The 26,232-nt window shown below is 42.8% G+C and overlaps 1 protein-coding gene across 2 annotated transcripts in view; it reads left to right on the top strand.

Annotated features, from left to right (window-relative positions):
- Nucleotides 1-26,232, top strand: part of LOC106566197 (glutamate receptor-interacting protein 2) — a 173,995-nt gene that overhangs the window by 32,563 nt on the left and 115,200 nt on the right. For both annotated transcript variants that reach the window (XM_045691958.1, XM_045691957.1), the window contains exon 2: nt 1,190-1,270. In XM_045691958.1, coding sequence (XP_045547914.1) covers nt 1,190-1,270 — 81 coding nt within the window. The remainder of the gene's footprint in view (nt 1-1,189; nt 1,271-26,232) is intronic.

Here is a 26,232-nt window from a genome sequence, read left to right as displayed (position 1 = left end):
AGAGAGTAGTGTTGGAGGTTTAATCTGAACAGAGTAGTGTTGGAGGTTTAATCTGAAGAGAGTAGTGTGAGAGGTTTAATCTGAACAGAGTAGTGTTGGAGGTTTAATCTGAAGAGAGTAGTGTCTAGAGGTATAATCTGAAGAGAGTAGTGTTGGAGGTTTAATCTGAAGAGAGTAGTGTTGGAGGTTTAATCTGAAGAGAGTAGTGTTGGAGGTTTAATCTGAAGAGAGTAGTGTCAGAGGTAATCTGAAGAGAGTAGTGTGAGAGGTTTAATCTGAAGAGAGTAGTGTTGGAGGTTTAATCTGAAGAGAGTAGTGTCAGAGGTAATCTGAAGAGAGTAGTATGAGAGATTTAATCTGAAGAGAGTAGTGTTGGAGGTTTAATCTGAAGAGAGTAGTGTTGGAGGTTTAATCTGAACAGAGTAGTGTTGGAGGTTTAATCTGAAGAGAGTATTGTCAGAGGTAATCTGAAGAGAGTAGTGTTGGAGGTTTAATCTGAAGAGAGTAGTGTTGGAGGTTTAATCTGAAGAGAGTAGTGTTGGAGGTTTAATCTGAAGAGAGTAGTGTCTAGAGGTTTATTCTGAAGAGAGTAGTGTTGGAGGTTTAATCTGTACAGAGTAGTGTTGGAGGTTTAATCTGAAGAGAGTGGTGTTGGAGGTTTAATCTGAAGAGAGTAGTGTCTAGAGTTTTATTCTGAAGATAATTTGCATTTGGGTATCCTGGAGACTTCCAATATGTGAAACATCAACCGTACTATCAACATCATACATTACCACGATATCATAATACCATAAACCCAATTTCTCACCCCAAGGATGTTGAAATAGCATCTGACATCTGGCCGTCTATCTCATGTCACCACCATCTAGTCTAATGGGCCAGTAGATAGCATGCTGCTCTATGGCTGTGTCTCAAATAGCACAATATTCCTCATGTAGTGCACTACATAATAGTGCAGTCCAGGATAGGCTAAAAAGTAGTACACTACATCAGGATTAGGATGGACTCCAGTCAAAAGAAGTGCACTACATTTGGAATTGACTATGTTGGGCCATGGTCAAAAGCAGAGCACTACATTTGGAATTGGTTAGGTTGTGTCTCTGGTCAACAGTAGTGCACTACATAGGGAATAGGGTGCTATCTGAGACGCAGCCCTATAATAGCCCTGTTTTCTGCCCCTTCCTTCCAGATGATGGTCCTTACTCTAAAGGGAACAGGGACTCACAAGGGACAGACAATTCCCTGTCCTCCAGGAGACAGAGTATCCCAGGTACACTACTGAGTTTCTTTACTGTCTGGCTGCTCATCTCAGCTCTCTCTCTCTGGTCTCTCTCTGGTCTCTCTGGTCTCACTGGTCTCTCTCTGGTCTCTCTCTGGTCTCTCTGGTCTCTCTCTGGTCTCTCTGGTATGTCTCTGGTCTCTCCCTGGCATCTTTCTCACTGGCTCTCCATAGCTCACAGTCCTTTTCCTCTCTCTGGTCTCTCTCTCTCTCTCTCTGGTCTCTCTCTCTCTCTCTCTGGTCTCTCTCTCTCTGATCTCTCTCTCTCTGGTCTCTCTGGTCTCTCTGGTCTCTCTCTCTCTGGTCTCTCTGGTCTCTCCCTGGTATCTTTCTCACTGGCTCTCCATAGCTCGCAGTTTTCTTCCTCTCTCTGGTCTCTCTCTCTGGTCTCCCTCTCTGGTCTCTCTCTCTGGTTTCTGTCTCTATGGTCTCTCTCTCTCTGGTCTCTCTTTCTCTGGTCTCTCTTTCTGGTCTCTGTGGTATGTCTCTGGTCTCTCTCTGGTCTCTCTCTCTGGTTTCTGTCTCTCTGCTCTCTCTCCCTCTGGTCTATCTATCTGGTGTCTCTCTCTGGTCTCGCTCTCTCTGGTCTTGCTCTTTCTGGTCTCTCTCTCTCTGGTCTCTCTCTCTCTGGTCTCTCTCTCTCTGGTCTCTCTTTCTGGTCTCTCTGGTATGTCTCTGCTCTCTCTCTCTGGTCTATCTATCTGGTGTCTCTCTCTGGTCTCGCTCTCTGGTCTCTCTTTCTGGTCTCTCTGGTCTCTCTCTCTGGTCTCTCTTTCTGGTATGTCTCTGGTCTCTGGTCTCTCTTTCTGGTCTCTCTGGTCTCTTTGGTATGTCTCTGGTCTCTCCCTTGTATGTTTCTCGCTGGCTCTCCATAGCTCACAGTTCTCTCTCTTAGTTTCTTTCTCTGGTTTATCTGTCTCTTTTGCTTTGCAATTCACAGGTCTCTCTCTCTGGTCTCTCTCTCTCTCTGGTCTCTCTCTGGTCTCTCTCTCTGGTCTCTTTCTCTGGTCTCTTTCTCTCTGGTCTCTCTCTCTCTGCTCTTTCTCACTGGTCTCTCTCTCTCTGGTCTCTATCTCTCTGGTCTCTCTCTCGGGTCTCTATCTCTCTGGTCTCTATCTCTCTGGTCTCTCTCTCGGGTCTCTATCTCTCTGGTCTCTATCTCTCTGGTCTCTCTCTCTGGTCTCTATCTCTCTGGTCTCTCTCTCTGGTCTCTATCTCTCTGGTCTCTCTCTCTGGTCTCTATCTCTCTGGTCTCTATCTCTGGTCTCTATCTCTCTGGTCTCTATCTCTCTGGTCTCTCTCTCTGGTCTCTATCTCTCTGGTCTCTATCTCTGGTCTCTATCTCTCTGGTCTCTATCTCTCTGGTCTCTCTCTCTGGTCTCTATCTCTCTGGTCTCTATCTCTCTGGTCTCTCTCTCTGGTCTCTCTCTCTGGTCTCTATCTCTCTGGTCTCTATCTCTCTGGTCTCTCTCTCTGGTCTCTATCTCTCTGGTTTCTTTCTCCCTGGTCTCTCTCTCTGGTCTCTCTCTCTGGTTTCTTTCTCCCTGCTCTTTCTCTCTGGTTTCTATCTCTCTGGTCTCTTTCTCTCTGCTCTCTCTCTCTCTGGTCTCTATCTCACAGCTCTCTATCTCTCTGCTCTCTCTCTGCTCTCTCCTTCTTTCTTCTTCTAGCTTACTGTATATCTCTCTCTGAGATCTATCTATCTATATCTCTGTTCCCACTCTCTCCTAGCAGGGATGGCTTGCTTCTTCCCTGGAGAGTACAGACTACATTACACTGCGCATCATGCCAAGTTCTACTATCACAGAGCTCTCTCTCTCTCTCTCTCTCTCTCTCTCTCTCTCTCTCTCTCTCTCTCTCTCTCTCTCTCTCTCTCTCTCTCTCTCTCTCTCTCTCTCTGTCTGTCTGTCTGTCCTTTTGGTGTTTCTGCTCTCTGTCAGGCGTTCTCCCTGGATGGGTGTAAACTGAAGATTCTTCCTGCTGGTTGGGCCTGGATGGGTGTAAACTAAAGGTTCTCCCTGCTGGTTGGGCCTGGATGGGTGTAAACTAAAGGTTCTCCCTGCTGGTTGGGCCTGGATGGGTGTAAACTAAAGGTTATCCCTGCTGATTGGGCCTGGATGGGTGTAAACTAAAGGTTCTCCCTGCTGGTTGGGCCTGGATGGGTGTAAACTAAAGGTTCTCCCTGCTGGTTGGGCCTGGATGGGTGTAAACTAAAGGTTCTCCCTGCTGGTTGGGACTGGATGGGTGTAAACTAAAGGTTCTCCCTGCTGGTTGGGACTGGATGGGTGTAAACTAAAGGTTATCCCTGCTGATTGGGCCTGGATGGGTGTAAACTAAAGGTTCTCCCTGCTGGTTGGGCCTGGATGGGTGTAAACTAAAGGTTCTCCCTGCTGGTTGGGACTGGATGGGTGTAAACTAAAGGTTCTCCCTGCTGGTTGGGACTGGATGGGTGTAAACTAAAGCGTGTAGATGACGATGATGGGGAGTCTGTATTCTGCTGCTCATACTCCCTGGCCGTGCACGCTGCTTCGCCTCTTATTTTCTGTGCATATTGCAAAGCGTTGTGCGATGATAACTGGAATTAGCTTGATGTATAGCATACAGCCGGTCTTCTTTCTTCAGCAGTTGTGTGAGAATACAGTGCTCTGTTCTTCCAGAGCCTTGACTGCTGTACAGAAATACTACTTAACTCCTTATGATAAAAGAGAGCAGTGTTACTCTCTTGCTGAATGTCATAAGATGTAATATTTGAAGTATAATGTTCACCATATACATTGTGATTTAAAATTGAATCCTCTAGACTAGCACCAGCTTGTATTTCAACACAGTATTTCATCTCAAATTCAGCATTTCCCCCGTTAAGTTCGGACTGTATCCCGAGGCCAAATGTGAAGTGGTATAATTACAGTGTGTTGTTACTGGGGCTGTTGCGGTGACCGTATTACCGCCACACCGGCGGTCACGAGTCATGAAGGCAGTTAAATTTCACTTGATCATTTAGTCACAGTAATTATTCTTCTCCAAGCTCTGATGCTGCTGCTGGTCATTAGTAGCCTACCAAACTTGCTAACTGCCTGGTACTCAGCACTCTATTGTCCCTCTAATCCTTCTGACATCAATGCAAATGTATTCAAAAATCTAATCAAACACTTCATGAGAGCCCATGAGCTCATGTTGCACAACATTTCTATAGGCTATGCAATTGCGAGAGAAAACAGAGTGATGGCCTCTATTAAAAAGAGGAGGATCCCATCAGCTTTCTATAGGCTAGGCCTACTATATTTTTTACTCAACTTTCCTAATATTAAACACATTCCTTCTATTTACAACAGGAGTATAGCTTACCTGGATTTCATAAAAATGAACGTCGGGAAAAGTGTCCTCCCATTGTCTATTTAATAAGTGTATAGATGACATGTATTTTTTCCACTGACCCTGTTTCGATACAGGTGCATGATAATGGTTGTTGCGTCAAAAGACAGGTATTCATATTCAAGGCGTTCAGATTTTCAACTGATTTCAAAGATAAAACACCAGCAGGGGGCGAAAGAGTGTATGTATTGTGGAACCCATCATTAGCTTGTGTTTCCCTGGGGAACATATATACTGGTGCACCTTTGTGATAGCAGGTGGTGAAATGTTTGGTGAAAAAGCATTTCACTGGAAGTCCTTCATGGAAGAGGAGACTCTCATTCATACACATTCAGCTCATTTAGGATTCTGGAGACTCAACCGGTAGGCACATGGACATTGTTGTGTAAAATTGTTGCCAGTTAGGTGTTTATTTGTGTTGAGAATTGAGACCAATTGTCTAATTTAGTATATAGTATAATTGAGATAATGACTACATTAAGTTTATATATTTAATTTGAAATGACCTTACTTGAAGTAATGTATATTTCTTTTTGTGTTTTGCCTTTAAAGGTTATCAACCTAACTAACTAACTAACTAACTAAATAACTAACTAACTAACCTACTAACTAACGAAATAAAAGAAGTCAGAAGAAAATTGAGTTGTCCCTTGCGTCCTTCCGTCCTTAAAGGCCTTTTTCACAGTTTGGGCAAAGAGCTGCAGTGTGAACCATACACAACTTGACAGTTGATAACCGTGTGGCAGTGAAGACAAAAGGATTAACGGCCTGAAGTCAGGAAAGCTGTCGTCGCAGAGAGGAATATTGACTGACATCTCAACATGGCGGAGGAAGCTCTTGGAATAACAGTGAAGGAGCTGAAGCAAAAAATAACTTTAGCTAAAAGCACTTTTACCAAGCAGGCAAACTTCCTCAGCAGAGTCGCAAAGCACATGACTAAAAGAGAACTACAAGAGGAGTTCAAGAAGCTCAAGTTGGAGGCGAGGACGGTCAGTGAGACAAATGACGAGTACAGGGCTGGCCTTCTGGCAGACATTGAAGCTGGAACCGATGAGGGTGAAGAAGCTAAACTGAGCAAGGAGAAGCAGACTGAAGTTGAGAAGACGTTCCAAGAATGCGAAGCACGATTGGATGAGGTCAGGGAGATGGTCCAGTCCAATCTATGGCCTAGATATGGCGAAAATTAGGTGAAGTCTGCAATCCATGAAGCCGAGACAGCCTGTGATGGAGTTGCTCAGATACCTGTTACCGCTGTAAACAGAGATGGCTTTGAGCTACGGTGGGATAGTGTGAAAACACAAGTCCAAAATGCAATCGCAAGCCTAGCAGAGTGGGAGATGTGGATTCCGGTGGCAGAAAAGGAAAGGCTCGGAGGGAGAGTGAAGGATCTGAAGGCATTCGGCAACAACCTTGAAGCAAGGAGGGCAGGATTTCTCACAGCACAAAGAATTGCAGAAGACGAGAGAGACAGAGGGAGAGTGCCGCAGGTGCCCATGGCAGCTCCACAACCGACACTGAGGATAAAGCCAATCTGTCTACCCAAGTTCAGTGGGTATAAAAGGAACTTCCATCGATGGAGAAGAGACTGGGAGAGTCTGCAAAAGCAGGGGGAACCAACAGGCTCAGTCGAGGTAAAGAGGATCCAACTCATTGACAGTATAGATGACAGGATATGCAGAGGCCTCCGTTTGTCTTCCTACAACACTGCTGAAGACATGTTCAGGGTGCTGGAAAACAGATATGGAAACAAGTCTACAATCGCCTTGGAGATAATGGAGGATCTGGAGAAAATTCCTGCTTTAAGGGCAAATCAGCCTAGGAAAGTTATCGACCTGATCCAAACTATAGAGAAGGCCCTGGATGACCTCACGAAGCTTGGACCCTCTAGTGATCAGATCCATAGAAAGCAAGTTACCTGACGACATCAAGAGAGAGTGGCTTGTCTTCATGGTTAATCCGAGGAATAATGTCACACCAGACAATCACTTTGAGAACCTTCTTAAATTCCTGAAAACACAAGAGGAAATTCTTGAAAAAATGGAGCAGCTGGGAGTGAGTGAAAGGCCAGAAAAGAGAAATGCTTGCATGGAGAGGAAATATGCGTCCACGCGGTCCACAACGAAAGGAGGCTGTGTTGTGTGTGGTGATGAAAAGCACAGAGAAAATATATTCTTTTGCAAGCGTTTCAAGGAACTGAAGCCGGTGGAAAAGTTGGCTGCTGTAGAAAAGCTGGGGGCCTGCAAGAGGTGCTTGGTCTGTCATGGAGAAGATGATGAATGCAAAGAGACATACCTGTGCAGGAACAGAAACTGTAAAAAAGACCACCATTTCTTTCTATGCCTGAAGGGAGACTTCAGGAGGAGTGACTCAGAAAGAAGACAATTCAATGTGAGAAGGCATACGCGGACTGAGGAGCAGGAAGAATTTGTATCTAAACTCTCCCCAGAGATGGCGGACAAATTCAAGAGAGCGTTCACCAACATCACCGCAAAGACAAACTGTGGTGAAAAGATCCAGCTTGGAGAGATTGTGTCAAGTGCAGTAGAAGAATTGCCAGTTATTCTAATGCTGCTCGAGGTAACTGCCAATGCAGGACAGAAAATTGGAACCCTGATCGACTTGGCATCAGACACAAATTATATCACCCACAGAGCTGCCAGGAGATTAAATCTTTGAAGTGAAAACATCACTTTAGTCGTCCATGGAGTTGGGGGGATGGCCATGAAGGTTAAAACCAGAAGATATCTCCTCAGAGTGAGGGTCAAAATGCCTAGAGGCACAGAAAGAGCCCATGAGCTTGTCTGCTATGGTTTGAATGAAATTGCCAACACCCACAGAGTCATAAAACCTGAGCAACTCAAGAAGTTCTTCCCAGAAGTCAGTCTAGGAGATCTGAGGAGACCGGAGAGCATTGAGCTACTGGTAAGCCACCGCGAAGGAAGACTTGCTCCGCAAAGAGTGAAGGTGATTGGAGACCTTGTCTTATGGGAGAGCCCGCTAGGAAAGATTGTTGGTGGAGCACATCCAGATCTGTGGGGTTGAAGCCACCTTCTTAAAAACCATGCAGAACATGGCTCTTTTAATTACAGTGTGGTGATGAGTATATGTTTGAAGTGGAACTGGAAGTGTTTTAGCTGCTTTGCAGATATGATACAGACAATGATAATATGTAACCGACCACCTTGATTCAATCTGATGTTATTTACATTGGATAAAAGTAGAGACTCAGAGCTACAAAATGGTATATCACACACTGCAGTTGAGGAACATTGAGAATGTTTTTATGCTTCTGAAAGTTGATAAACCTGTAAACCCACTTTTGAGAATATGGCCCTTGAACGTTTTGGTACACCTACTGTAGAGCTTTCCTTTGTCTACACCCATTCAGCATCGTTCACACCCTCTTAAGCCTTAGCCCCACCCATCTCTTTAAGAATTCACATGTGAGGCCATGTGCTAAACAGAGTGAGTAAAGTAGTGTAGTAAACAACCAAAGCTTTCAAGACTAAAAGTGGTAAAAGTAGTAGCCTGCAATAAGGAAAAACAGGTAAAAATACACTTTACAGTGGCTTGTGAAAGTATTCACCCCCCTTGGCATTTTTCCTATTTTGTTGCCTTACAACCTGGAATTAAAATTGATTTTTGGGGGGTTTGTATCATTTGATTTAAACGACATGCCTACCACTTTGAAGATGCAACATTCTTTTTTTGATAAACTAACAAGAAATAAGACAAAAAAACTGAACTTGACCGTGCATAACTATTCACCCCCCCAAAGTCAATACTTTGTAGAGCCACCTTTTGCAGCAATTACAGCTGCAAGTCTCTTGGGGTATGTCTCTATAAGCTTGGCACATCTAGCCACTGGGATTTTTGCCCATTCTTCAACGCAAAACTGCTCCAGCTCCTTCAAGATGGATGGGTTCCGCTGGTCTACAGCAATCTTTAAGTCATACCACAGATTCTCAATTGGATTGAGGTCTGGGCTTTGACTAGACCATTCCAAAACATTGAAATGTTTCCCCTTAAACCACTCAAGTGTTGCTTTAGCAGTATGCTTAGGGTCATTGTCCTGCTGGAAGGTGAACCTCCTTCCCAGTCTCAAATCTCTGGAAGATTGAAACAGGTTTCCCTCAAGAATTTCCCTGTATTTAGCGCCATCCATCATTCCTTCAATTATTTTCCAGTTTCCCAGTCTCTGCCGATGAAAAACATCAATGCTGTTCTCAGTGTGATGAGAGGTGTTGAGTGTTGGATTTGTGCCAGACATAGCGTTTTCCTTGATGGCCAAAAAGCTCAATTTTAGTCTCATCTGACCAGAGTACCTTCTTCCATACGTTTGGGGAGTCTCCCACATGCCTTTTGGCGAACACCAAACGCGTTTGCTTATTTTTTTCTTTATGCAATGGCTTTTTTATCTGGCCACTCTTCCTTAAAGCCCAGCTCTGTGGAGTGTACGGCTTAAAGTGGTCCTATGGACAGATACTCCAATCTCCGCTGTGGAGCTTTGCAGCTCCTTCAGGGTTATCTTTGGTCTCTTTGTTGCCTCTCTGATTAATGCCCTCATTGCCTGGTCCGTGAGTTTTGGTGGGCGGCCCTCTCTTGGCAGGTTTGTTGTGGTGCCATATTCTTTCCATTTTTTAATAATGTATTTAATGGCACTCCGTGGGATGTTCAACGTTTCTGATATATTTTTTATAACCCAACCCTGATCTGTACTTCTCCACATCTTTGTCCCTGACCTGTTTGGAGAGCTCCTTGGTCTTCATAGTGCTGCTTGCTTGGTGGTGCCCCTTGCTTAGTGGTGTTGCATACTCTGGGGCCTTTCAGAACAGGTGTATATATACTGAGATCATGTGACACTTAAATGAAGTCCACCTGTGTGCAATCTAACTAATTATGTGACGTCTGAAGGTTATTGGTTGCACCAGATCTTATTTAGGGGCTTCATAGCAAAGAAGGTGAATATATTTTAACGGCACATGTAACAGTCATTTTCATTGGAAATTAAAGTGTATTTCTGACAAAATTAGAAATGTATAATATCTGAATCTGTAGCTAGATTCTTACCCGTATACATGGATGAACGCTTCATGGCAGACTGAAACAACTTTAACTAAGTAAGACATCCTGAGTCGTTTCCGTATTGTTTGTACAGCTTGTTTGGCCCACATTGTGTCAAGTCACTGACCATGTGCAGAAAGTAGTCCATCACAATTCTTTTCAGGGCACTGATATTGTTGAGAGCAGTAGCAACACTTTTTCATTTCCTTGGCTAATGTTAAATATTTAAGTAGCAAGGATTATCTACACATACTGAGCAGCTCATGTTATAGTGTAGATAATAGTCCCTGTGCCCAAGAACACCAATGTAACCTGCCTAAATGACTACCGACCCGTAGAAACCCTAGACCCACTCCAATTCGCATACCGCCCCAACAAATCCACAGATGACGCAATCTCAGTGTGTTGTGAAATCTGTGAATGTATTGTAGTGTTTTTATAATTGTATAAACTGCCTTAATTTTGCTGGACCCCAGGAAGATTAGGTGCGGCCGTGGCAGCAGCTAATGTAGATCCATAATAAATACAAATACTCCACACTGCCCTTTCCCACCTGGACAAAAGGAACACCTATGTGAGAATGCTGTTCATTGACTACAGCTCAGCGTTCAACACCATAGTCCCTCAAAGCTTATCACTAAGTTAAGGACCCTGGGACTAAACACCTCCCAGTGCAACTGGATCCTGAACTTCCTGACGGGCTATGCCCAGGTGGTAAGGGTAGGCAACAACACATCTGCCACGCTGATCCTCAACACTGGGGCCCCTCAGAGGTGCGTGCTTAATCCCCTCCTGTACTCCCTGTTCACCCACGACTGCGTGGCCAGGCACAACTCCAACACCATCATTAAGTTTGTCGACGACTCAACAGTGGTAGGCCTGATCACCGACAACGATGAAACAGCCTATAGGGAGGAGGTCAGAGATCTGGCCGTGTGGTGCCAAGACAACAATCTCTCGCTCAACGTGATCAAGGCAAAGGAGATAATTGTGGACTACAGGAAAAGGAGGGCCGAGCACGTCGCCATTCTCATCAACGGGGCTGTAGTGGAGAATGATGTGGACATTCTCCCCCCAGGAGACTGAAAAGATTTGGCATTGGTCCCCAGATCCACAAAAAGTTCCACAGCTGCACCATCGAGAGCATCCTGACCAGTTGCATCACCGCCTGGTATGGCAACTTCCTGGCATCCGACCATAAGGCGCTACAGAGGGGGATGCGTACAGCGCAGTACATCACTGGGGCCAAGCTTCCTGCCATCCAGGACCTATATACCAGGCGGTGTCAGAGAAAGGCCCAAAAATTGTCAAAGACTCCAGTCACCCAAGTCATAGACTGTTCTCTCTGCTACCGCACGGCAAGTGGTGCCTGAGTGCCAAGTCTAGGTCCAAAAGGCTTCTTAACAGCTTCTACCCCTTAAAGGGCTAATCAAATGTCTACCCAGACTATTTGCATTGACCCCTCATTTATTTTTTATTATAATTGTTTTGTGTGCTGCTGCTACACGGTTTTTATTAACTATGCATAGTCACTTTACCCCTACCTACATGTAGATATTACCTCAATCGCCTCGACTAAGTAATACCTCCGCACATTGATTCGGTACCAAAACCCCCTGTATATAGCCTCATTATTGTTATTTTATTGTTACTTTTAATTTTCTTTACTCTTATTTTTCCTTAAACTGCATTGTTGGTTAAGGGCTTGTAAGTAAGCATTTCACGGTAAGGTCTACACCTGTTGGATTCGGCACATGTGACAAATAGCATTTGATTTGATTTGATATTATAGACAGAAGCATGCCATATTGCAGACCAATCTGAACTCATCTCTCGGCATGTCCAGCCCATTCATTATCTCAGCCAATCACGGCTAGGGGGAAGATTCCTGTCTTTTTCCGTGGCTAAACCAACTAGGCTTGTAATTTAACAATTTTATTTGTATTTACAGATGGCATACAAGTTTGTTATTAAGGCACATGAAAGTTCACATGTTCCAGAAGGTATTTCTGCCAAATTCCTCTCCTGTGAAGTAGTGATGTGCGACATATGCCTACCTTCCTGAAACGGGTCACATATCAGTCAAAAATATAAAATTCACTGTTTATTCTACAAAAATCTTTATAAGAGGTTTTAAAAATAGGTTATATTTTATTCCAAATCCCATGACGTAGAGTAAGGCATTGTTGTCAGAATAGATGGATCCAGTTCAATGCATGATTCATATAACTCACCAATAAATTTCTTGGTAGTACAAAACATACTGCTATCAGGTTGTAAATTACAGCTGATCTGGTAAATTGTTTACTGTTGGTAGTACAAAACATACTGCTATCAGGTTGTAAATCACAGCTGATCTGGTGCATTGTTTACTGTTGGTAGTACAAAACATACTGCTATCAGGTTGTAAATCACAGCTGGTCTGGTACATTGTTTACTGTTGGTAGTACAAATCATACTGCTATCAGGTTGTAAATCACAGCTGATCTGGTACATTGTTTACTGTTGGTAGTACAAAACATACTGCTATCAGGTTGTAAATCACAGCTGATCTGGTGCATTGTTTACTGTTGGTAGTACAAAACATACTGCTATCAGGTTGTAAATCACAGCTGGTCTGGTACATTGTTTACTGTTGGTAGTACAAATCATACTGCTATCAGGTTGTAAATCACAGCTGATTTGGTACATTGTTTACTGTTGGTAGTACAAAACATACTGCTATCAGGTTGTAAATCACAGCTGGCCTGGTACATTGTTTACTGTTGGTAGTACAAAACATACTGCTATCAGGTTGTAAATCACAGCTGGACTGGTACATTGTTTACTGTTAGTAGTACAAAACATACTGCTATCAGGTTGTAAATCACAGCTGGTCTGGTACATTGTTTACTGTTGGTAGTACAAAACATACTCCTATCAGGTTGTAAATCACAGCTGGTCTGGTACATTGTTTACTGTTGGTAGTACAAAACATACTGCTATCATCACAGCTGATCTGGTACATTGTTTAGTGTTGGTAGTCCAAAACATACTGCTATCAGGTTGTAAATCACAGCTGGTCTGGTACATTGTTTACTGTTGGTAGTACAAAACATACTGCTATCAGGTTGTGAATCACAGCTGGTCTGGTACATTGTTTACTGTTGGTAGTACAAAACATACTGCTATCATCACAGCTGATCTGGTACATTGTTTAGTGTTGGTAGTCCAAAACATACTGCTATCAGGTTGTAAATCACAGCTGATCTGGTACATTGTTTACTGTTGGTAGTACAAAACATACTGCTATCAGGTTGTAAATCACAGCTGATCTGGTACATTGTTTGCTGTTGGTAGTACAAAACATACTGCTATCAGGTTGTAAATCACAGCTGATCTGGTACATTGTTTACTGTTGGTAGTACAAAACATACTGCTATCAGGTTGTAAATCACAGCTGGTCTGGTACATTGTTTACTGCCTCCATTCAGGATCCACTGTCTCAGTATCAATGACTCAATATTCTGGACATGAACAAACAAATGTAACCAAGGCTCGGAATGTCAATACAATCAAACTAGCAAGGGCAATGATCACAAGTCAGTCATCATGTGGCTAATAGGCTAGCGTATGTAGCTAAAAACACAGAGCCTAACATTACCTAGCTAGCTGCTGGGAAGATGTCATTGGATGAGTGGGTAAGTGGCAGAGTTGTTCTGTGGCTACAGCTGTAGATGCAGTTGTCAGTTGATTCAGAGGTGTTGGGGGTTAAATGAGGAAGACACATTTCAGTTGAAGGTATTCAGCTGTACAACTGACTAGGTATCCTCCTTTCCCCTTTCATTTGGTTAGCTAGCAAGAAATGTGAATCACTTTGCTAGCTATGCTGAACTTGAACGACTGTTATCCACGGTCAGCATATCGTCCTTCTGCAGCTCCTTCTGCAGCCTGCCTGCCAAAGCATGCTTGTCCTAACCAACATTTTGACAACTGAATGGGAACTTCCTGCCCGTCTATTTGATCGATGCCAAATACATTTGATTGACAACTAAGAAATATGCTGACTGTGGATAACAGTCGTTCAAGTTCAGCGTAGCTAGCAAAGTGATTTATCAGTGCAATTTTGACAACTAGCTGAAAAAAAGGCCCTTGGGGTCCCCAGGACCGAGTTTGGGAAACACTGGTTTATCTACTCTTACCTCATTAGATTTTATCTCGTCTCTCTGTGGCTAGCATTAGTTATTGATCTTAGGGAGGGAGAGAGAGCCTACCTGTTCATGGTTGTTTGATCAATAAGGCTGTAATGTTCCCAAATGTAAAAGGACTCCCGTGGTATTTACATATTTGCAGAAATCCATTCAGGTGTATTTTGTGGCTTTTGGCCAATGCTTACTAATTGGTTTTATAGTCACAATGTTGCTACTGCCAAAGTGAAAGATGGAAGGCCCGTGTGGCAAATGACTTATAGGCCTACTGTAGCTCTGATTGGCTATTGCGCACCGTTCTGTCTAGAGTCCTGGACAAGACTGACATTTTTATTAGGGTTTATTTTCCCACTCTATATTGCTATAGAATTTCCCCAAATGCCTTAGTATACATAACTCTACATCATTCCCAAACATTCTATAGAAGTATGAAAACGTGAAAATATCCATATCTAAGTGCTCGCTTGTCAAAAAATGCAAACAAATACGTCATATTTTTCCTGGGGGTGTATATGAACAGATTTATATACGATTTCATGTTACTAAAACACTGTCAGTTCCACTTTAAACACCATGCAGAACACCATCTCCTCTCACAGTGTAACACCAAGTGTGACTAAACATTGAGGTGATACTGTTAAAATTTGACAAATCCATGCTGAGAAATGTGTCCCTTTTTAGAATTGTGTATTTTCCCGGTATTTGTATCATTTTAGCTTTTAATTAATGTATTTACAGTGTTACATATTAGTTTCTAGTTTCTACTTCGAAAGTAGCCAGAATTCATATAGGCCCAATATAGGCTGTATCTCAATCAATTAAACAAAAATCTAATTTTCTGCTTTATTGTCTGCCTGCTTTATTGTCTGCCCGTTCACGAAAATGTAATTCTCCTACAGACAGTGAGTCACCTGGCCGTGGCTTGCTATATAAAGCAGGCAGACAGGCATCGAGGCATTCAGTTACTGTTAGATTGAATGTAAGTATGGGAAAAACAACTGATCTAAGCGACTTTGAACGTCGGTGCCAGCTGTGGCCACCCTCCTGGGCTTTTCACGCACCACAGTGTCTAGGGTTTACAGAGAATGGTGCGACAAACAAACATCCAGTCAGTGGCAGTCCTGTGGGTGAAAACTGCTCGTTGATGAGAGGTCAAAGGAGAATCGCAAGAATCATAGAAACTAACAGGCGGGCCACAAACAAATAACGGCGCAGTACAACAATGGTGTGCAGAACGGCATCTCCTAACGCACAACTCGGCGGCCCTTGTCACGGATTGGCTGTTGCAGCAGACGACCACACCGGGTTCCACTCCTGTCAGCTGAAAACAAGAAGAAGAAGTGACTCCAGTGGGCACGTGATCACCAACATCGAACAATTGAGGAGTGGAAAAAACATTGCCTGGTCCGATGAATCGCGGTTCCTTTTACGTCATGCTAGTCAGGATTTGGTGTAAACAGCATGAGTCCATGGCCCCATCCTGCCTGGTGTTAACGGTACAGGCTGGTGGCGGTGGTGTAATGGTTTCCTGGCACACGTTAAGTCCCTTAATACCAATTGAGCAACGATTGAACGCCATGCCCCTGAAGATTTCAGGCTGTTCTGGAGGCAAAACTGGACACTGAGGGTATACTGTGGTTGTATTGAGGTTGTATTGAGGTTAGTACACTGATGGTATACTGTGGTTGTATTGAGGTTAGTACAATGAGGGTATACTGTGGTTGTATTGAGGTTGTATTGAGGTTAGTACACTGAGGGTATACTGTGGTTGTATTGAGGTTAGTACACTGAGGGTATACTGTGGTTGTATTGAGGTTAGTACACTGAGGGTATACTGTGGTTGTATTGAGGTTAGTACACTGAGGGTATACTGTGGTTGTATTGAGGTTGTATTGAGGTTCGTACACTGAGGGTATACTGTGGTTGTATTGAGGTTCGTACACTGAGGGTATACTGTGGTTGTATTGAGGTTGTATTGAGGTTCGTACACTGAGGTTGATCCACTTTATTTAGCTAGGATACTCCAGTCAGTATCAATTGCCACTGCTTTCCAGGGAGTTGTATAGAGGTTGCTACGGTGACGTTATATTGTTTCCAGCTCTTAGGAAAAAATGATGGGCTGCTGAAAGGGATAGTCATCTGGAACAAGAAGACGGTGCTCTTCCATTTCAGAGATTTACAACAGGGATGTACAGAATAGTCAGGGTTCAGCTGCTCTCACCAAAGCACCTTATCTCAGTTATTGGAAACCCAGAAACCTTTTTCCATTTCAGACTGTTACGGCAGACAGTGACTGATGCAGAAAATGGAAGGCATTGGTACTTCATAAATTAGTTTCCATTTCTCTCAGTTTGAAAGGACTCTTTATCAGTCTATCTTTCTTAGATTGGGAGAAATAGGGATTTGTTATTTCTCTCCATTTGAATTCACCTGTTCTTTCCCCCAACAACATTACGAAAAGTACATGCTTTAGGCATTGTCAACAAAAAACACAATTAAGTTTAGAATATTTACTACAATAACTCATTTGGTTTCCTAGAGTTGTTTTCCATGCAGGACATCATTCAGAACAATTTATTCTTTCCATTTCTCCCCTTCGGTCTCATGTCATGTTGTGTTCTCATTAGAACCCAGTCAGTTGAGTGATTAGGCTTCATTTTGCCTCAGTCCTTCTCTGTCACATTGCATGCCTTGTCACAGTTACAGCATTTAGATTAGGGGACAGTGAGTCTCTCATAGATACTGGAACTACAGGCTGTCTCCTTTATACCATCTGTACTGGAAAGATGACTATACTGTGGGAAACACTGCTATACTGTTAGGTAGACTGCAATCCACTCTGACTATCACTTCATTGTATTTATTTGCTATTGTTTCACTTCAACGATAATGAAATGGAGGTAATTATCATTGTCGATTCCAGGCTTCGCGGTATGTTTCAATCTGGGTTATGTATATGAACTCAGGGTGATGCTCTCCTTCCAGATATCATGGCTCTCTCTGGATATACTATCTTTGTCCGTACAGCCAGCTGGGTTCTCAGTGCATCGTGCAGATAGAAATAAAGAACTCTCCGGGAAAAAGAAGTTAGGCGAGGTGTACAGCGGCTTGCGAAAGTATTCACATTTTTCCTATTTTGTTGCCTTACGACCTGGAATTCAAATAGATTTTTTGGGGGGTTTGTATCATTTGATTTAAACAACATGCCTACCACTTTGAGGCCTAAAAATATGTTTTGGGGTGAAACAAACAAGAAATAAGACAAAAAAAGAAAGAACTTGAGCAAACACACCAAACGTGTTTGCCTTTTTTTTTTTAAGCAATGGCTTTTTTCTGGCCACTCTTCCGTAAAGCCCAGCTCTGTGGAGTGTACGGCTTAAAGTGGTCCTAAGGACTGATACTCCAATCTCCGCTGTGGAGCATTGCAGCTCCTTCAGGGTTATCTTTGGTCCCTTTGTTGCCTCTCTGATTAATGCCCTCCTTGCCTGGTCTGTGAGTTTTGTTGGGCGGCCCTCTCTTGGCAGGTTTGTTGTGGTGCCATATTCTTTCAATTTTTTAATAATGGATTTAATGGTGCTCTGTGGGATGTTCAAAGTTTCAGATATTTTTTTATAACCCAACCCTGATCTGTTCTCCATATCTTTGTCCCTGACCTGTTTGGAGAGCTCCTTGGTCTTCATAGTGCTGCTTGCTTGGTGGTGCCCCCTGCTTAGTGGTGTTGCAGACTCTGGGGTCTTTCAGAACAGGTGTATATATACTGAGATCATGTGACAGATCATGTGACACTTAGATTGCACACAGGTGGACTTTATTTAACTAATTATGTGACTTCTGAAGGTAATTGGTTGCACCAGATCTTATTTAGGGGCTTCATAGCGAAGGGGGTGAATACATATGCACGCACCACTTTCCCGTTTTTTATTTTTTTATTTTCTTTGAAACAAGTTATTTTTTTCATTTCACTTCACCAATTTGGGCTATTTTGTGTACGTCCATTACATGAAATCCCCCCAAAATCTATTTAAATTACAGGTTGTAATGCAACAAAAGAGGAAAAACGACAAAACTGCAAGGCGCTGTATGTTTCATGATTAACTGCTCATGGTGTGATTGTGGTAACATACAGGAACTCAAGTCCTTTTGTTCATCCAACCTAGAATAACTCACAAACAAATTACCTCATGAGAGAATTCACTTTGGCCATCGTCAATCCATTACCACGGCGGCTCTCAAGGAACCACACTAGACTTTTTGTCGAAACTGAAAACCGTATATCCTGAGGCCGCATTTATTGTAGCTGTGGACTTTAATAAAGGAAATCTGACAAAAACGCTACCGAAGTCTTATCAACACATTGCCTGCAGTGCTCGTTTGTAGCCATTGGGAAGGCCCTCCCCTGCCCTCCCTTCGGCAAATCAGATCACAACTCCATTCTGCTCCTCCCTTCCTATGGACAGAAACTCAAACATGAAGTACCCGTGCTAAGGTCTATTCAACTCTGGTTTGACCAGTCGAAATCCATGCTTCAAGATTGTTTAGATCACGCAGACTGTGATATGTTCCGAGTTGCCTCTGAGAATAACATTGACGTATACACTGATACAGTGACTGAGTTCATGTGTATAGGGGATGTTGTTCCCACTGTGACAAATCAAATCTATCCAAACCAAAAACTGTTGAATAGATGGCAGCATTCGCGCAAAAATTGAAAGTGCGAACAACCGCATTTAACCACAGCAAGGTGACTGGGAATATGGTTAAATATAAACAGTGTAGTTATTCCCTCCGTAAGGCAGTCAAACAGGAAAAAGGTCAGTACGAAGACAAAGCGGAGTCGCAATTCAACGACTCAGACACGAGACATCTGTGGCAGGGACTCCAGAAATTAATGGATTATAAAGAGAAAACTAGCCACGTCCCAGACAAACTTAACACCTTCTTTTCCCGCTTCGAGGATAACACCGTGCCACCGACGTTGGCTGTTCCCAAGGACTCTCGTTCTCCATAGCCGACCTGACTAAGACATTTAAGTATGTTAACCCTCGCAAGGCTGCCGGTCCAGACGGCATCACTAGCCGTGTCCTCGGAGCATGCGCAGACCAGCCTCCTGGTGTGTTTACGGACAATCTCTCCCTATCTCAGTCTACTGTCCCCACTTCCTTCAATATGGCCACCATTGTTCCTGTTCCCAAGAAAGCTAAGGTAGCTGAACTAAATTACTATTGCCCCGTTGCACTGACTTCTGTCATCACAAAAGTACTTTTAGAGGCTAGTTAAGGATCATATCACCACCACCTTACCTGACACACTAGACCCACTGCAATTTGCATACCGCCCCAATAGATCCACAGATGATGCAATCGCCATCACACTGCACACTGCCTTATTCCATCTGGACAGAGGAATACCTATGTAAAATTGCTGTTCATTGACTACAGCTCACCCTTCAACACCATAGTATCCTTCAAGCTCATCATTAAGCTCGGGCCCCTGGGTCTGAACCCTGCCCTGTGCAACTGGGTCCTGGACTTGCTGACGGACCGCCCTCAGGTGGTGAAGGTTGGCAATAACACCTCCACTACGCTGATCCTCAACACAGGGGCCCTATAAGGGTGCATGCTCAGCCCCCTCCACATTCACATCGACGGGGCCGCAGTGGAGAAGATGAAAAGCTTCAAGTTCCTTATCATCACTGACAATCTGAAACAGACAGTGTGGTGAATCAAATCAAATCAAAAAAATTGTCACAACAGGTGTAGACCTTACAGTGGAATGCTTACTTACGAGACCCTAACCAACAGTGCAGTTTAAAAAAAAGCCATTTGACTAGATGTTCAGGAGTCTTATGGCTTGGGGGTAGAAGCTGTTTAAAAGCCTCTTGACCTAGACTTGGCGCTCCGGTACCGCTTGCCGTGTTGTAGCAGAGAGAACAGTCTATGACTAGGGTGGCTGGAGTCTTTGACAATTTTTAGGGCCTTCCTCTGACACCGCCTGGTATAGAGGTCCTGTAACGTGTGTTGTGTGTGGAGGACCAAGACGCAACAGGGAAGTGTATACTCATCTTCTCTTTTTAATATATAAGAAGGAGAAACAAAATAAACATGTATACAATTAACAGAAACGACACTAACAGTTCTGTCAGGTGACAAGCACAAAACAGAATACAACTACCCACAATCCACCATACAAACACACCCCTAATTATAGGACCTTCAATCAGAGGCAACGATAGACAGCTGCCTCCAACTGAAGGCCCCAACACCAATTAACTAAACATAGAAATACAAATGACTAGACAGAACATAGAAATAAACTAACATAGAACAATAACCAAAACCCTGGACTAATAAATCAAATACCCCTCTCTACATGGACACATACACACAACCACCATGAACCCCTGCCACGTCCTGACCAAACTAAACACTAACAAATAACACCTTTACAGGTCAGAACGTGACAGGTCCTGGATGGCAGGAATCTTGGCCCCTAGGGATGTACTGGGCCGTTCGCTCTACCCTCTATAGTGTCTTGCGGTCGGAGGCAGAGCAGTTGCCATACCAGACAGTGATGCAACCAGTCAGGATGCTCTCGATGGTGCAGCTGTAGAACCTTTTGAGGATCTCAGGACCCATGCCAAATCTTTTCAGTCTCCTGAGGGGGAATAGGAGTTGTCGTGCCTGCTTCACGACTGTCTTGGTGTGTTTGGACTAAAGGTCGACCGACTATGATTTTTCAGCGCCGATACCGATTATTGGAGGACCAAAAAAACCGATACCGATTAATTGGCCGATTTTAATTTTTTTTTGTAATTTTTTTTTGTAATTATTTTTATTTTATTTTATTTTTTTGCCATTTATTTTTTTATTTGTAATAATGACAATTACAACAATACTGAATGAACACTTATTTTAACTTAATATAATACATCAATAAAATCAATTTAGCCTCAAATAAATAATGAAACATGTTCAATTTGGTTTAAATAATGCAAAAACTAAGTGTTGGAGAGGAAAGTAAATGTGCAATATGTGCCATGTAAAAAAGCTAACGTTTAAGTTCCTTGCTCAGAACATGAGAACATATGAAAGCTGGTGGTTCCTTTTTAACATGAGTCTTCAATATTCCCAGGTAAGATGTTTTAGGTTGTAGTTATTATAGGACTATTTCTCTCTATACGATTTGTATTTCATATACCTTTGACTATTGGATGTTCTTATAGGCACTTTAGTATTGCCAGTGTAGCAATATAGCTTCCATCCCTCTCCTTGCTCCTACCTGGGCTCGAACAACAGCCACCCTCGAAGCAGCGTTACCCATGTAGAGGAAGGGAAAAAACTACTCCAAGTCTTAGAGCGAGTGATGTTTGAAACGCTATTAGTGCGCACCCGGCCAACTAGCTAGCCATTTCATATCAGTTACACCAGCCTAATCTTGGGAGTTGACAGGCTTGAAGTCATAAACAGCGCAATGCATTGCGACGGGTTGCTGGCAAAATGCACGAAAGTGCTATTTTGAATGAACGCTTACAAGCCTGCTGGTGACTACCATCGCTCAGTCAGACTGCTCTATCAAATCATAGACTTAATCATAACATAATAACACACAGAAATACGAGCCTTAGGTCATTAATATTACATTTACATTTAAGTCATTTAGCAGACGCTCTTATCCAGAGCGACTTACAAATTGGTGGATTCACCTTATAATATCCAGTGGAACAACCACTTTACAATAGTGCATCTAAATCTTTTAAGGGGGGGGGGTTAGAAGGATGACTTTATCATATGGTCGAATCTGGAAACTATCATCTCGAAAACAAAACGTTATTCCTGTTACATTGCACAACCTTCAGTGTTATGTCATAATTACGTAAAATTCTGGAAAATTAGTTCGCAACAAGCCAGGCGGCACAAACTGCTGCATATACCCTGACTCTGTTTGCTAGAGAAGTGACACATTTTCCCTAGTTAAAAGAAATTCATGTTAGCAGCAATATTAACTAAATATGCAGGTTAAAAATATATACTTGTGTATTGATTTTAAGAAAGGCATTGATGTTTATGGTTGGAGCAACGTGTACCTAAGCGATTATATGCAACGCAGGACAGGCTAGATAAACTAGTAATATCATCAACCATGTGTAGTTAACTAGTGATTATGATTGATTGATTGTTTTTTATAAGTTTAATGCTAGCTAGCAACTTATCTTAGCTTCTTACTGCATTCGCGTAACCTCGTGGAGTTTAATGTAAAGCAGGTGGTTAGAGCATTGGACTAGTTAACCGTAAGGTTGCAAGATTGAATCCCTGAGCTGACAAGGTAAAAATCTGTCATTCTGCCCCTGAACAAGGTAGTTAACTCACCGTTCCTAAGCCGTCATTGAAAATAAGAATGTGTTCTTAACTGACTTGCCTAGTTAAATAAAGGCCAAAAAAAATAAAAACATGTATATAAAAAAAAAAATAATCGGCCAAATCGGCGTCCAAAAATAACGATTTCCGATTGTTATGAAAACTTGAAATCGGCCCTATTTAATCGGCCATTCCGATTAATCGGTTGACCTCTAGTTTGGACCATGTTAGTTTGTTGGTGATGTGGACACCAAGGAACTGAATGAAGCTCTAGACCTGCTCCATTGCAGCCCCGTCGATGAGAATGGGATGTGCTTGGTCCTCTTTTTCCTGTAGTCCTCAATCAATCTCCTTTGTCTTGATCACGTTGAGGGAGAGGTTGTTGTCCTGGCACCACACGGCCAGGTCTCTGACCTCCTCCCTATAGGCTGTCTCATTGTTGTCGGTGATCATGCCTACCACTTTTGTGTCATCGGCAAATTGAATGATGGTGTTGGAGTCGTGCCTGGCCGTGCAGTGGTCCTCAATCATCTCCTTTGTCTTGATCACGTTGAGTGAACAGGGAGTACAGAAGGGGGCTGAGCATGCACCCCTGAGGGACCCCTGTGTTGAGGTTCAGCTTGGCGGATGTGTTGTTACCTACCCTTACCACCTGGGGGCGGCCTGTCAGGAAATCCAGGATCCAGTTGCAGAGGGAGGTGTTTAGTCCCAGGCTCCTTAGCTTATTGATGAGCTTTGAGGGCACTATGGTGTTGAACGCTGAGCTGTAGTCAATGAATAGCATTCTCACATAGGTGTTCCTTTTGTCCAGGTGGGAAAGGGCAGTGTGGAGTGCAATAGAGATTGCATCATCTGTGGATCTGTTGGAGCGATATGCAAATTGGAGTGGGTCTAGGATTTCTGGGATGATGGTGTTGATGTGAGCCATGACCAGCCTTTAAAAGCACTTCAAGGCTACAGACGTGCGTGCTACGGGTTGGTAGTCATTTAGGCAGGTTACCTTAGTGTTTTTGGGCACAGGCACTATGGTGGTCTGCTTAAAACATGTTGGTATTACAGACTCGGACAGGAAGAGGTTGAAAATGTCAGTGAAGATGCATGCTAGTTGGTCAGCGCATGCTCGCAGTACACGTCCTGGTAATGCTTCTGGCCCTGCGGCCTTGTGAATGTTGACCTGTCTAAAGGTTTTACTAACATCGGCTGCGGAGAGCGTGATCACACAGTCTTCCAGTACAGCTGGTACTCTCATGCATTTTTCAGTGCTATTTGCCTCGAAGGAAGCATAGAAGTAGTTTAGCTCGTCTGGTAGGCTCGTGTCACTGGGCAGCTCTCGGCTGTGCTTCCCTTTGTAGTCTGTAATGATTTGCAAGCCCTGCCAAATCCGAAGAGCGTCAGAGCCAGTGTAGTACGACTCAATCTTAGTCCTGTATTGAAGCTTTGCCTGTTTGATGTTTCGTCGGAGAGCATAGCGGGATTTATTATAAGCTTCCCGCTCTTTGAAAGCGACAGCCTGTTATCCATGGCTTCTGGCTTCTGGCCCCTAAGACCCTCACAGATATTTACAGATGCACCATTGAGAGCATCCTGTCGGGCTATATCACCGCCTGGTACAGCAACTGCATCGTCCACAAATGCAGGGCTCACCAGAGTGTAGTGTGCGGTCTGTGCAACACATCACCGGGGGCACACTGCCTGCCCTCCAGGACATCTACAGCACCCGGTGTCACAGAAACTCCAAGAAGATCTTCAAGGACCTCAGACCCCCGAGCCACGGCTTGTTCACCCCTCTATCATCCAGAAGGCTAGGTCAGTACAGGTGCATCAAAGCTGGGACCGAGAGACTGAAAAACAGCTTCTATATCAAGGCTATCAGACTGTTAAATAGCCATCACTAGCCTCCACCCAGTACCCTGAACTCAGTGACTATCACTAGTCGGCCACCACCCGGTTACTCAACCCTGCACTTTAGAGACTGCTGCCCTATGGACATGGAACACTGGTCACTTTAATAATGGAACACTGGTCACTTTAATAATGGAACACTGGTCACTTTAATAATGGAACACTGGTCACTTTAATAATGGAACACTGGTCACTTTAATAATGGAACACTGGTCACTTTAATAATGGAACACTCGTCACTTTAATAATGGAACACTCGTCACTTTAATAATATTTACATACTGTTTTACATCTTATTTATCTATCTATCTATCTATCTATCTATCTATCTATCTATCTTCTGGACTAATATTTATATATTTCTTAATTCCATTCATTTTCTTTTAGATTTGTGTGTAATGTTGTGTACTGTTAAATATTACTGCACTGTTGGAGCTAGGAACACAAGCATTTCGCTACACCTGCAAATAACATCTGTTTAATATGTGTATGCGACTAATAACATTTGATTTGAACATTTTATTGACATTTTCCAGATAAAGTACATAAAAGTATGTTTTACTAAAATAGTTATTGGTAGCTATGAGTCTGAAATGGGGTATGTTTTATTCACTAAAATAGTTATTGGTAGCTATGAGTCTGAAATGTGAAATTGGATTTGAATGCTTTGAATATGAATCTTTGTTAGATCTATTCAAGAAAAGTCAAATAAAAAAATGTCTATAGTAGGATTCTTTGGCGATGTCCTGAGCAATTATTTTCTGTGCTAGCTAGCTAGCAAACGTAACGTTACATCTGGAAAATTAAAATAAAATGTTAGTATTTCCTTTAACATTTCTTAAAAAAAAACATTTTTAGTCATTTAGCAGACACTCTTATCCAGAGCGACTTACAGTAGTGAGTGCATACATTTCATACATTTCATTTCATGCATTTTTTTTTGTTTTGTTTTTTGTACTGGCCCCCCGTGGGAATCGAACCCACAACCCTGGCACTGCACACACCATGCTGGCGTTACAAACACCATGCTATACCAACTGAGCCACATTATGTATTGTGTCCTTATTCTTTTTTAACTGCTTTATGAACGCTTTATGAATGCTTTATAAATGCTTTATGACTGCTTTATGAATGCTTTACGAATGCTTTATGACTGTTTTACGAATGCTTTATGAATGCTTTATGAATGCTTTATAAATGCTTTATAAATGCTTTATGAATGCTTTAGGAATGCTTTATGAATGCTTTAGGAATGCTTTATGAAGGGGAAAACAGAAATTACTTTGACCGCGTCAAGTTCATACATAGACTTTTAACGTTGGTGTTATCGATCAGACTTGCAGAATGCAGAGTTCATTACCATGAAGAGCTTAGCTATACAAATAGATTTTACTTAACTTTGACTGCGTATAATTCATATACATGGATCCTTCATGTATAGACCAGTATGACCAGTTGAATACTGATGTGGCGTGATGTTAATGGGTTATGAAAGAGTTATGATATGACCCACAACAACACGATTTGATCTGTAAAATGTACCCTGACGATTCAACCCTGTGGGGATCTTCCTGCACCATTGACCTCAGTGAGAAGCAGAAGGTAAGTCACGGGCATATACCGGCCGGTGGGGGAAATGTGGCTAGTACGGGCTACATATCAGCATAACTGTCAAAACATGGTTTTGCCTTTTTGACATATTCACTAACACTGGTATGGCAGAAGCACACTTTTGAGAACAGCCATAATAAAACACCCAAAAATTGTTTTTGGTTGGAGTTTTACCTAAATACGACATAGATATACTATGAATATATTTCATTAACCTTTAATAATGCGGTTGGGACCTGTTAATACACGTTTATGAAATGCTTATAGATGTGTAATAAATGCGTCATGGATATGTAGTCAAAGTAAATTGTTACCTTACAAAGTCTCTACTGCTCTCTCTCTCTCTCTCTCTGTCTCTCTCTCTCTCTGTCTCTCTCTGTCTCTCTCTCTCTCTGTCTCTCTCTGTCTCTCTCTCTGTCTCTCTGTCTCTCTCTCCGTCTCTCTCTCTCTCTCTCTCTCTGGT

Source organism: Salmo salar, chromosome ssa12 (assembly GCF_905237065.1).
Source record: "Salmo salar chromosome ssa12, Ssal_v3.1, whole genome shotgun sequence".
Classification (NCBI taxonomy): domain Eukaryota; kingdom Metazoa; phylum Chordata; class Actinopteri; order Salmoniformes; family Salmonidae; genus Salmo; species Salmo salar.
Note: the sequence above shows the minus strand (reverse complement) of the source record. Positions and strands in the feature narration are given on the sequence as shown.